Source organism: Pleurodeles waltl, chromosome 2_2 (assembly GCF_031143425.1).
Source record: "Pleurodeles waltl isolate 20211129_DDA chromosome 2_2, aPleWal1.hap1.20221129, whole genome shotgun sequence".
NCBI lineage: Eukaryota > Metazoa > Chordata > Amphibia > Caudata > Salamandridae > Pleurodeles > Pleurodeles waltl.
In genome coordinates, this window is record NC_090439.1 from 853,647,269 (window position 1) to 853,660,995 (window position 13,727).

The 13,727-nt window shown below is 48.0% G+C and overlaps 1 protein-coding gene across 2 annotated transcripts in view; it reads left to right on the forward strand.

Moving 5' to 3' along the window:
• LOC138282681 (neural-cadherin-like) overlaps nt 1-13,727 on the forward strand; it is a 380,719-nt gene that overhangs the window by 311,223 nt on the left and 55,769 nt on the right. For both annotated transcript variants that reach the window (XM_069220493.1, XM_069220494.1), the window contains exons 21-23: nt 7,600-7,832; nt 10,912-11,189; nt 11,408-11,622. In XM_069220493.1, the coding sequence (XP_069076594.1) occupies nt 7,600-7,832; nt 10,912-11,189; nt 11,408-11,622 (726 nt within the window). The remainder of the gene's footprint in view (nt 1-7,599; nt 7,833-10,911; nt 11,190-11,407; nt 11,623-13,727) is intronic.

Below are 13,727 nucleotides of genomic sequence, written 5' to 3' on the forward strand. Positions count from 1 at the left end.
AACAAAGGTTAAGCTCAAAGAAAAAGTTACTTACCTTCAGCAGCGCTTTTTACAGTAGAGACTCTAACCGCAGATCTGCAGTTAGAGTCTATACCAGAAAATGCATTACCGAAGGTAAGTAACTTGTTCTTCTGATAGAAACATCTAACCACAGATTCTTCATCTTAGAATAGAGACACAAGCAATGCCTCTCCAGAGGTTGGTCTATAAACTGGCTCAATCAAAAAAGTCCTAGAGGACCGAATGGGTAAAATGCCCATCTGAGCAGACCTCACTGTCCAAGTAGTAGTGCTTTGTGAATGTGTGCATTGATGCCAGCATATCAGCTTGGCAGATGTCCAGGACATGTACCCCACATGCTAATGCAGTAGTAGCGGCCTTGGCCCTTGAGCTTTTCAGCTACCGCATAGCAGATCCTAAGGCAGAGTACAATCCATCGAAAGATGGGCCGGCTTCTGCACAGCATTGCCCTTTTTATCTCCAGTGAACCCAATGAAAAGCTGATCATCCACCCGATTGTCTTTGGTACGATTAATGTAGAATAAAAGAGCACTCTTCAGGTCCAGACAATGGAGTCTCTTCTCTTCCTTTGAAGAATGACGTGGCATAAAAATGATAGACAGAGTGATACTGTAGCCGACATGAATGTGGAACAACTTTTGGCAGGAAAGAGGCATGCATCCGAAGAACCAGTTTTCAGGGAAAGAGCTGGTGTAGGGAGGATGAACAGACAGAGCTTAAAGCTCGCAGACCATCTTGGCCGATGTAATGGCATCCAAAAAGACAGTTTTCAGGGTCAAGAGCCACAAAGGACAGCTGTGTAGTGGCTCGAAGGGAAAACAGATCAGAAAAGTGAATATCAATTTGAAGTCCACTGGGCATCCTAAGGGGGGTAGGAGAAGACAAAAGCTGTAAGCCTTTCACGAAACAAGTCACAACAGGTGACTTGAACAGGAGAGGTTGGTCCGGCAACCTCATGAAAGCTGAAATGGCTGACAGTAACCCTTAACCAAGTCCAGGGTAAGGCCTTGATAGGCTGAAGATAAAACAAACAACACCTCCGAAAGTGATGCAGAAAGGAGGTCCAAATGACATTAGTAGCACCATGCCACAAACATATCCAGGGCAGACATATACTGTGTAGGTAGAGAGATGCCTGGCTTCCAAGATGACACCACCGACCGAGAGAGAGAGAGAGCAAAGACTCTACTGCCACTGCTCAAACTTCAAGCATGAATAAAGATGGAGCATGCACAGGTTCAGGTGCAAAACCCTGCCCTGCTACTTATCATCGCGAAGGTGGAGCCTGATGGAAGGACAGGATAAAATATTTTTCGTGCCCAATCCGGAGACACTAAGATGATTCGGGCCTTGTTGAACTGGATCTTCTTGAGAACGCGGGGCAGGAGTGGTATCGGCGGAAAGGTGCACAAGAGTACTGAGTTCCATTCAAAATGGAATGTGTCTCTGAGTGAGAGGCATTGTGGAAGCTCCAACATGCAGAAGAGCTGCATTGCACGTTCTCTGTGGTGGGGAACAGAACGAGCCAAGGTTCTCCTTATCCTTTGAAGAGATCTTGCGCCACCTCCGGGTGTACTCATCATTCATGATCTGCAAGGCATTGCTGACTGAGTTAGTCCACACTTACATGCATGAAATATTCCATATGCTGCACTCCCAGGAAAATATCCTGGTGCTGCAGCCAAGTCCAGCGGCACAGACCCTCGTGGTACAGGGTCCATGACCTAACCCTGTCCTGTTTGTTGCAATACCACATGGCAGTGGTGTTGTCCATGAACATCTGAGCCAGCCTCCCTTTAATGGATGGAAGTAAGGCTTTAAATGCAAATGGCATTGCTCTCAGTTTGAAAAGAATGATGTAATGATGAGACTCCACTGGATACCAGGGTCAGTTGATCTCTACCTCTCCCAGATGGCTGCCCCAACCCATAAGAGCTGCATCAGTCTCCACTGTAAGTTCTGGAGCTCTTGGTGGATAAGAGAGAGATTTCTGCCACTGGGCTAATCATGATTCGTCACCCACCACTGCAGGTCTTTTGCACTCTCCTTCAAAATCTGGACCAGGTCAGAGAGATCCCCTTGCGCTGCACCCACTGGGACTTCAAATCCCACTGCTGAGCCCACATATGCTATCTGGTGTGCTTTACCAATAGGACACACAAGTCATCAGATCCAGCAGCCTGAGTCAGTGTTACCGAAATCCAGGATTGAGATGAAGCATCTGGATCATAGCACAAATATCCTGGGCTCTCTGCCACAGAGCATAGGTGCAGAACTGCACTGTATCCAGAATGGCTCAGATGAAAGGGAGAGCCTGAGAAGAAGACAGATGTGATTTTGACATGTTGATAGAGAAACCCAGTGAATGGAGGAGGCCCACCATAGCCTAGAGGTGTGCAACAACTGCCTGAGGAGAGCCTCTTTCAGCAGCCAGTAGTTGAGGTGGAGGAAGACTGGAACCCCCAACCTAGGCAGATGGGCTGTGACTACTGCCAACACCCATAGAGCATTGGTAAACCGAATGGAAACACAGTGAACTGGAAATGTTTGTGGCCAACAGTGAACTGCAGTGAAAGCCTATAGGTGGGACAGGAATGTGGAAATATGTGTTCTGCAGAACCTGTGCCACCATCCAGTCTCCAACACAGAGAGAACCTGAGCCATTGTGAGCATCTTGAATTTCTCTTTCTTCAGAAAGTAGTTGAGAGGGCACAGATCTAAGCTAGGAACAAGCCATGTGTTCTCTTTTGGCACCTGAAAGTGGAGGGAATAGCAACCACAACCTACTTCTGCCACAGACAGTCTCTCAATGGCACTTTTGCCAAAAGACCCTACACTTCCTGACAGAGCAATGAGGAGTGGTCCTCTGTCAGCCGTTCTTGAGATGGTGGCAGAGGAGATGGGCTTTTCAAGAATGGAAGGGTGTACACTTTTCACACAAGCTGAGGCACCTACTTGCCAGAGGTGACAGCACACCAATGTGATGGCTGTGTGGGACAGAGGGTAGACCAAATGGGCTCAGAGACCATATCTGAAGAATCTGAGTGATCTGGTTGTGAACCGGCTCTCTCGAAAGCACTCTAGCACTGTGTCAGACGTATTGCTAAATAGGCAGGAAATGAAGAATGGTATGTCAATCAGTGAAGCCTGGACATCCTCAAGAACTTCGTGGACTGCAACCAGGCATTATGATACAGCGCCACTGTGGAGGCAATGGCTCTGCCTATGGAGTCTGTCGGGTTGAGCCAACACATAGTAGCAAACTTTGCTGCATTCCAACCATCCATGAGGGCCATATTGAGGATGGTGTGGCCTTCCTCATGCAGCTTGGGAAGCAGCTGTGCAACCAAATCCCACAATGCATGGGAGTAACAGCCCAAGAAGCATGCAGTCTTCACCAACCACAGTGCTAGGCTGGTGAAAAAGAAGATGCGCTTCCCTAAGGTGTCCATCCTCTTGGACTTCCTATCCAGTGGTGTGGACAGAGGTGCATTTGTGGGGACCTGAGAAGTTGAGGCCTGCATCACCAGGCTCTCAGGGGAGATGTGCTAGGAGAGGAAGGATGGGCCTCCTGGGGTGGGCCAAGGACATAGGGCAATCATGAGGTGCATAGTAGTCCCTGTGCAAAATGTGGCCCAGGCCCCCAAGGGCATGTCTGTGAGGGCTTAATTAGAATGAATCAAGGGCTTAGCCGAACCTGCTCCTGTGTGAAGCACTTCAGTCAAGACATTGGTCTTGACTTCAAATGAAGGCAGCTGCAGGTCAAAGTCCTCCGCTTCTCTGTGGCAAAGGATGCACCTTCCTCTGAAACTGGGCCCAGACAGGAAATCATGCGAGAGTCTGGGGAGGTGTCTAGCCCACAGGCATCACTTAGCTCCTTGTACCAGTTCTCAGCAGGGTCCTCCTCCATAGAACCAAACCCTTCCACCTCGTCTCCGGTGGTGTCCGGCAGCTTTAGGAGGGAGGGGGGCAGGCGAGAAGCACACACGCACACACTCATTCTTTCATACACACACACACACACATCCATTACCAACACTCATCAACATTCAAACATGCACGCATGCACCAAACATTCATTTAAAAAGATCACACACAGACACACTTACCTTCAGCCTTGGAGGTCTCAGGAGGGTTGGAACTGCTGCCTTCCTTCATTGGCCTTAGGTCAGCCAATGAGGAAAGGCAGCAGTCCCAACTTTGTCACAGAGTGGGATGGGGTCAGTGAGACTGCTGACCCCACCCCACTCTGTGACGAGGTGTCACTGATTGACACTCACCCTGCACACTTCAGGGCTTAAACCTGAAGCGCCCAGGTCGAAGTCAATGGGTGACGCTTCCCTCATCACCTGAGGGAGGGCCTTGAGGCACCTTTGCTGAGCTGAGGAGGTCACGCCCACAGGAGCTGTGACCTCTTCAGCCCAGCAAAGTTCAGCTCAGGCAGCCAGGAGTCTGCGCAAATTGCGCATGTCTGCTCCTGGCTGCCTGACCTGAACATGAAGACTGTCTGTCAGGCTGACCTTTGTTCAGCCTGACCGGCACTCTTAATGAGGGGCAAAAGTTGGGGGGGGGGGGTGGCCCCTCCACCTTAAAGGATGGGCTGCGCCTGCTCTTCTCCTACTGCAGGGAAGAAAGGACTATCAAGTGTCAGGAAGTCTAGGGGTTGGTAGGGCCTGGATAGCACCAGCAACAATGTTGAGTGGCATTGGGGCAGCACCAGCTCAAAGTTGGGGATAAGGATGAGCTTGTTGTCAAGCATCCCCGGGTATGGCATTCGAGTGGAGGGAGCTGGAGTGGAAGAAGGCACCTGGGACAGAATCTGTATGGTTCCAGAGGGCCCAGCTTGTGTTAGAGGCAGACCCAGGGGTAGTAATTCAGTTGAAGCACCTCACGGCTCCAAGGGGCCCAAAGGCGTGTTAGAAGGACTCAGTGGCCTAAAGATTGTATGGCGCTGTAAAATTAACTTAACTGAATGGCCGTCACTCAGGCTCCAGAGAACCTGGGGTAGTGCAGAGCAGGCCCTGATGCCGACTTTGCAGATGGAGTGCAGCAGTGAGGTGTAGAACACAGTGTTTAGAAGGCAAAGCCTAAGAATGCTTCAACTTCTTTTTCATGTGCTTCTATGACTTACCCTGACTTGGAGTAAGCGGTCTTTGAGCACGAAAATGACGGTCCACTGGAATGACTCTGAGAACTGCCCAAGAGCGGTCCCAAGAACGGGACTGGGACTGGCCTGGAGCCTCCTTCTTGCTTGCCACCAGGAGCTTTGTTGCCCACTTGTGAATTGCCTTGGGTTGCATCGACTTGCATTAGCACAGGCCTTGGAGTTGTAACTCGACCCCAGGCACCAAAGACAGACCTAGGGGGTCATTCCGAGTTTGGCGGGCGGCGGTTGCCGCCCGCCAAGCGGGAACCGCCAATTGGCCGCTCCGCGGTCAGAAGACCGCAGGGGCCATTCTGACTTTCCCGCTGGGCCGGCGGGCACCCGCCAAGGGAGCGCCCGCTGGCCCAGCGGGAAAGGGCCTGCAACACTGAAGCCGGCTCCGAATGGAGCCGGCGGTGTTGCAGGTGTGCGACGGGTGCAGTGAAAAGCATACTGGGGCCCTGTTAGGGGGCCCCTGCACTGCCCATGCCAGTGGCATGGGCAGTGCAGGGGCCCCCAGGGGCCCAGAACACCCGTTCCCGCCATCCTGTTTCTGGCGGTGAAAACCGCCAGAAACAGGCTGGCGGGAAGGGGGTCGGAATCCCCATGGCGGCGCTGCTTGCAGCGCCGCCATGGAGGATTCGCCCAGCCGGGGCTAATCCGGCGGGAAACCGCCGGACCCGGTTTTCCGACCGCGGCTTTACAGCCGTGGTCGGAATGGGCAATGAAGCACCGCCAGCCTGTTGGCGGTGCTTCAGTCGCCGACCACCAGAGTCAGAATGACCCCCCAAGTGTTGAACAGACACAGATGTCTGTCTGTGACATTCCCACAAGGCTTTAAATCAGTAGGTTTAGTAGGGGACATGTCCCTAGCACACTGACAGCAATTGCTAAAAAAAACGGTTGACAAAAAGTTGGTAAAAAATGACCCAGGTAGACGTATCCACGCTATTGGTGTGGAAAGAAAGGATCTGATGTCAGTGTGCCCATGTGGCTCTAAGCAGACAGTGAAAAGCATACTGGGGCCCTGTTAGGGGGCCCCTGCACTGCCCATGCCAGTGGCATGGGCAGTGCAGGGGCCCCCAGGGGCCCAGGACACCCGTTCCCGCCATCCTGTTTCTGGCGGTGAAAACCGCCAGAAACAGGCTGGCGGGAAGGGGGTCGGAATCCCCATGGCGGCGCTGCTTGCAGCGCCGCCATGGAGGATTCGCCCAGCCGGGGCTAATCCGGCGGGAAACCGCCGGACCCGGTTTTCCGACCGCGGCTTTACAGCCGCGGTCGGAATGGGCAATGAAGCACCGCCAGCCTGTTGGCGGTGCTTCAGTCGCCGACCACCAGGGTCAGAATGACCCCCCAAGTGTTGAACAGACACAGATGTCTGTCTGTGACATTCCCACAAGGCTTTAAATCAGTAGGTTTAGTAGGGGACATGTCCCTAGCACACTGACAGCAATTGCTAAAAAAACCGGTTGACAAAAAGTTGGTAAAAAATGACCCAGGTAGACGTATCCACGCTATTGGTGTGGAAAGAAAGGATCTGATGTCAGTGTGCCCATGTGGCTCTTACAGGAGCACCACAACATCCCTTCTGATGCGAAGCAAATGGACACCACGCACTGGCACGCAGTGTTACTGGTCATGGCTTACCAGATCCAGTCTGACACCTAGGGAATATTCTAAGGTGAGGAAACTGCTGTTAAGTCTCTATCATAAATGACAGGATGGTACTGCTGCCTGCACAGTGTAACAACATGCATCCAGTATCGACCATGCCACCAGTATCGAGATCAGTGGTATGTGCATTGCTTAATTTGTGCAGGTGGTTGCAGGTGGTTGCCAACAGCAGTTATTTCTGGGGCGACCAAGAATTAATTTTCATCATCAGATTTTGGTCCAGCAAAAGAAAGAAAGGGATGAAATAAAGAAAGAAGGAATAAGAGAAAGGAGCACAGTGACAAAGAGAGAATTTGGGGATAATAGAGAGCATGCAAGAGTGTAATAAAGAGATTAGAGGTGTAACGCAGTGGTAGAAAGAGGCATAAGGTGGAATTTGGACTAGACAACCTTGATATTAGGCAACCACAGCAAATGGCAGCACAACCGGTGGGCTCCTAAGGAAAACATTGGACCCCTATACTAATTTTTTTGTTTTTACAAATTAGTTACTCTATATATCTTGTTTTTGCATCTACGGTACATTCGTCTAAGCTATTGAGTATATTCATCCTTGCTGTTCATTAAGCGTCCCTGTCAATAAATATATATGCACCCTTGCCGTCAACATATACTCTGTGCTATGTTCCTTAATCTATTGATATAGCACGGTTACAACTTTTTAGTGCCAAGGGTACAGAATCCCTCTAACTACTCTCCTGTTCCAGTGAAAAGTGAAAGAAGAATGCTCCAGTAGTTAGATTTTGCTTTGAATTATGCAGGCATCACCGCTGAGGAATTTATAGCTGAATCTGCGGAAAAAGAAAGTAAGTACAACACCCTGAAGAAGCTGCTGTCCCAGACCATCCCTGCCCGCATGGAGAACCTCTATCTCTTCAGCGTCTTGAATGTTCCGGGCCAGTCACGTGCAACTGACGTGTGGTTTGCAGCTCGTGGCTCACCCTATTACCCGACTGTGAAACTTGAAGGCAACGTAGCGGCTTCGAAAGAACGGGTACGTTCTGTGAGCAGTGGCTCCCTGTGTAATTCATTTCGGATCTGCAAAGTAAAAGTCTTGAAGAGAAAATCCTTGATATATTTTGGTAACATAGTTATTAGTGCCGCTCATGATTTGTTTTGTGTCGTTTTCAATAGGGAACTACACTCTGTTATCTTTCATTGACCAGATAATGATTTTAAATAAATGTGTGACCTGTTCATTATTTTCAAAGTATATTTTTGCTAAAGACCTGATTCTTTAATGGCACGCTTAGAGCATGCTATATAACTTCACTGTAGATCATTTTAGATGTTATATTATCCATTGTTTAAATTCCTAAGGGGAAATATACTACCGATTCGCACTGGGATTGCATCACAAAGTGATGCAAATATGCACAAAATGTTGAGTTTAGGAATTGGTTTCCAGCACAAAACATGGTTTGCACCAGAAAGTAGCTTGTATGCGTGAATACGGTGTACCATGGTTGGTATATGGGCACTACCATGCAACCACCCATGGGTTTTATTGCAAATCCCTACCTACTGCCATTGGTAGACAGTGATTTGTGCCACAAATGTACGTCTCCTTGAGGCAGGAGTAACCTTAGCTTTTCCTAAAACTTTTCTAACTTTGCATGTGTGTTGTACTGTACAGCACAAAGTAATAAAAGTTTTAAACTATGTCAAAGCAAGCTGTACTGAAAGGGTTCCTTTACACTCCAAAACAAATGCTTGACAGTACACACACACACACTTGAACTTTGCAAGGCAGCCTTAAGTAAGCCAGAGGAGGGAGGGAAAGTTATTTGTAAATTTGCCCTCTACAGTATCCTAGTGTGGGCAACTGTGGGTACTAAAAAGTACAAAGTGGGGAGGGAGGGGCACTGAAACATGTACATTTTTGGTCTAGATAGAATTACAAATAGTATTGTTCTTTAACTTGGTACTGCAGTGGAAACAGAGTGAGGTCTACTTGCCCAGAGGCAGAGCTGAAAGTAGTTCTCTCTGGTAAAGGCAGAATTGCAGGGTGTATTGGCGAATGTAGGACTATTTGGTGGTCTCTTTTTTTTTCTTCCAAAGATGAAAATGGAGGGTGTTCTTTTTGTCCTAGATAGAAAGTATGTATGTGGTATTTCAATAGTGTGGATCAAGTCAAAAGGTAGCACATTTTTGTACCCAGTCAAAGACGAGCATATATTCAAAGAGTAACAGAAGAGAAAGCTCAGTTCTGGACAGTTATTGCCTTGTTATGTAGTGTTCTTTAAAAAGATGTGTATTCAACTGTTTCTAAATTGGAGCAGAGTTGGGGCAGTCCTGATGGATGGCTGGTTGTTGTACCAGATTCAACTTGCATAGCTGGGAAAGTCCTGCTGTCTTGTTTTTTCTTTTTTAGACTTCTTAGCCTTCAGTCTGATGGTGTCTTGGCTGTGGGTTTGGAGAGATGATCAGCTAGTCTGCAAGATAAGCAGTGGTGCTGCTTGTGATGGCTTTGTAAATGATGCAGCTGGAATTGAAGATGGGACCAGCTTGTAGGAAAAGCCAGTTGAGTTCTACCAGAATAGGGGTGATGTGATCATATTTACTTAGGCAATGGTGAGACAGCCTGTGATGTGTAGGATGCCCATTTGTGGTGCCATTGTGGAGTTGGGAAAGCCATGGGGTAGGGATTGCTACCATCTGAATGTAAGAGGTATGAGGACTTGAACGGCAGTTCTGAAGTTGGTTTGTGGAAGAATTAGTTTGGCTTTTTTTAGAAGCGAGAACTGGGAAGACACCATCTTTGTTTTTTGACAGTGTTTTCCTTGGGGGTGAGATGGGTGTCATAGGTGAATCCAAGAGACCTAGCATTCGGTGAAAGTTGGGATTCAAAGCTGCCAAGGTTCATATCATTCGGCCAGGTTTATGCTGCATCTTGTTTGTTGTTCTTGGCAAATAACACAAATTTGGTCTTGGTTGAGGTTCAGGTAGGCGCTGCTCATCCAGGTCTGGATGATGTGTAAACTGTGTTTGAAGCATTGGATGTCTAAAGCAGAGGCGACTTTCAATTAGAGTTGTGTATCATCTGCATACACAACTCTCTTATCTGTTACAGGAGGACTAAGTGGCTCCATGTAAAAGTAGGGTGAAGATGACAAAAGACAGTATGGACTCCAGGCTATAGGGCTCTTTTGTAACCTGGAGGTGCCCTTATAAACGTTAGTTGGAAAGAAAGAAGAACCAGTGAAGAACATTGCCAGTAAATCCCTTTTGAGACTCCAGGGTGCAAATGAAGGTGAGGTGGTTGACTGTGTCGAAGGCAGCTGAGAAGTCCAGCAATATCACGAGACAGAGGTTGTCTTTATCTGTGGTCAGGAGGGCATTGTCTACAATGTGTGAGACAGCGGTCTCCATGCTGCAGCGTGATCTGAAGCTAGACCAGTAGTTGTGTAGAGATGGTTTGCACTGATGTGATCTTGGAGTTAAACATAGACTCTTCTCTTATTGATTTTGCCGACGAATGAAAGAGGAATGATGGGCCTGTAGTTGATCAGAACTATTGCAGGTTTTTTTTTTACAGTGGGAGGAATTGGCTTGCTTTGAGAGCTTCTGAAAGGTTTCCTTGAATGGGAGCGGCACTGACAGACAGTGGTAAGAAAGCGTTCCTGTGCAGAGAGCTTTGATGAAGGACAACAGTAAGATATCATCTTCCATCGAAGGGCTTTGAGGGAGTAGAGTAGTCAGCAAGATCTGGGAGGGACAGGAATTTGAAAGCTGGCCAAAGCAGGATTCTACAAGAAGGGGACACCCAAAGAGTTATTTTTTGACAAAGGTAGAACTGCAGTATCTTCTTCAGGAGCCAAGGTGGAACTGCAAGGTGTTTATAGCAAGGACAAAATTGTAGCCTGTTCAGTATTAGTACTAGAGTTAGACAATGGCATGTGCAAGTGGACAGAGTAGTTTGAACTTGTAAAAATACACAATTCTTTTCGGGATACCAGCTGCACACACCAGGCTCAAATACCCCACAGAGCAGCATTGAGTTTCCACAGTTTTGACAGTCTTTTCAATTGCTCCTCATGTGACTTACTGCCTGTCCTTTCTTTCTTTTGCAGTTACAAACCTCTTTGGGCGTGCACATCCAGCAGATCGGTGTGAATGAGTGTGCCAATGCAAACTGCAGTGATAGCACTGGGTGTGTCAGCACCAAGACTTTCAAGCATGTGCCCACTGTGGTGGCTGCTGGCAGTGTCTCAATGGCTTCAGTGACTGTACTCAGTAAAGCGGAGTGCACCTGCCCGGCACGGGAAAGTCAGCACCTCTCCTGCACCTCGTACCCTGTCAACCCATGCCTGAACGGAGGAACCTGTACAGACACACATCTGGGCTACACGTGAGAAAGTCTTTTCGTACTGGATACAGTTTCACTTGTTTATCAACCTAATATAACACGTTAACAGAATCCACTTAATATGTGTAGCAGCTTGCAAAATGTACTAACAAAAGGCAATGTCCATAAAGCCTCCTTTCATATCTATCTAATCTGAAAATGTGTTTGCATCAGCCATATGGCAGATAACTAAACTCAAGGTAACGCTTTCTTTTTTATAGATGCCAGTGTCCGCCTTTTTTCAATGGTGCTGAATGCCAGCAGACACAACGTACATTCACCAGTACGGGCTATGCTTGGTTTCCCGCTCTTAGCCTTTGCTTTGAGAGTCGAATATCTCTGGAGTTCATCACAGAGGTAGCAGATGGCCTTCTCTTCTACACTGGACCGATGGCCCACCAGCAGCCAGAGGAAGTAGAAGATTTCATTCTTCTAGGTTAGAACATTTGTTATTGCTCTTTGAGTGTTTTTGTAAGCAGAAGGATTGGTGTGTGCGCATTACAATGCTTATTGAAGAAAGACATTTAGAAGTCCTCTTCCACAATAGCATTGTTTCTACAACACTGGCTAATCCACTGAATTTTAATTTAGTGGCTGATATACTACAGATGTCTGAGAATATGTTTCACTCTGATGAAGAGATGTGGCTTTTGCTTGCATATTTAGCTAGCATATAGAATAGGCATACATTAAAGGAACTATACATCACAAGTCCTCTTCAAGTGGTCTCTGCAGTCTATCAATAAGGATCCCAGGTTTCCCTTCTTACTGATTATTATTATTATTATTACAGATAAATACAGACAGAAAACAATGTGCTTCCTGTCTGTATTTATTTTGAAAAGTGGAAAGACACTGAAAATTGTGCTCCTTGTGTGAGATTCTCCACATTGCCTTTCATGAATTCCAGGTAAAGCTGAGCAGATAGACAACATAAGGAGTTAAAAAACAAGATGAGATTTACTTAAATACAGGCTTATGTTAACATATCTTTGCTGTATAACGCTAATATGTACCACTGGGTGCAGTGTTTTATTACATGTGGCTGCTTAATTTGCTAAAACGCGACGGGCATTTACATACGAGTGCACGTCTAAAAGTTAAATAAATGTGGAAATATACAATTTTACCACTCCATTTATTCTCAGAACCCAAAATAAATATGGATAAATACCAATAAAATGCCAAAAAATAAATATGGATAAATACAGACGGACAAGTTAAAAACATAAATACCCTAAAACCGGAGGTCCTAGCTATGAACTGTTTTCTGACATTGCCTGGTCGTCTTCCAGCCAACTTCAGTTTCTAATTACAACTTCTCACCACCCATAAACCTCTCTACCTTCTTATCCCCAAAACATCCCTTCTTCTTCCCCTTTCTCCATGACTTTCTAGTTGTCTCACCTCTTCACCTCCTTGCCTCTCCTGTCCAACCTCCCATCCCTCCCTGACAACATCCCAAGTCACGTTCCATTTCTCATTAGTGTTTTCATTTCTTAATTCACAAGAACACATTTATTTCATGTGAATATTGAAGGCTGTGACCAAATACTTAGAAGAAATCCTCCACTGCAATGTACATTAGAAATTAAGTATTTATCATAATCCACACATAATAGAGCAAACTGGAGACCTTTCACTGTCTAACTCCTCCCAAATAATAGGCGAGCAGAGGCTCATCTCTGACAAAACATAGGGGGTGATTCTGAGCTTGGCGGGCGGCGGTAGCCGGCCGCCAAGCGGGAACCGCCAGAAGACCGTACCGCGGTCAAAAGACCGCAGCGGTCATTCTGGGTTTCCCACTGGGCTGGCGGGCGACCGCTGAAAGTCCGCCCGCCAGCCCAGTGGGAAACACCCTTCCCACGAGGACGCCGGCTCAGAATTGAGCCGGCGGAGTGGGAAGGTGCGACGGGTGCAGTTGCACCCGTCGCGAATTTCAGTGTCTGCTAGGCAGACACTGAAATTCTTTTTGGGGCCCTCTTACGGGGGCCCCTGCAGTGCCCATGCCATTGGCATGGGCACTGCAGGGGCCCCCAGGGGCCCCGTGGCACCCCCTACCGCCATCCTGTTCCTGGCGGGAGAACCGCCAGGAACAGGATGGCGGTAGGGGGTGTCAGAATCCCCATGGCGGCGGAGCGCGCTCCGCCGCCATGGAGGATTCTCAAGGGCAGCGGAAAGTCGGCGGTACACCGCCGACTTTCCGTTTCTGGCCGCGGCTGAACCGCCGCGGTCAGAATGCCCAGCGGTGCACCGCCAGCCTGTTGGCGGTGCTACCGCGGTCGTTCGCCCTGGCGGTTTTTACCGCCAGGGTTAGAATGACCCCCATAGTTTTAAGCTTCCTTGATTCCAACAAATGCTCAGACTAATGTCACAATCTAAAGGCAGATGGGATGTTTTACCTTCTCTCCATTTGTGCTTGGGGCAGAGGGGAGCATATCTCATCCTCCTGGGCACTGATTGTCTCGGGAGATGTATTGTTAGAAAGGGGAGACTTTTCTCTTTCTAATGACAACTCTGCCCAGCAGATCCCTGCTTGGG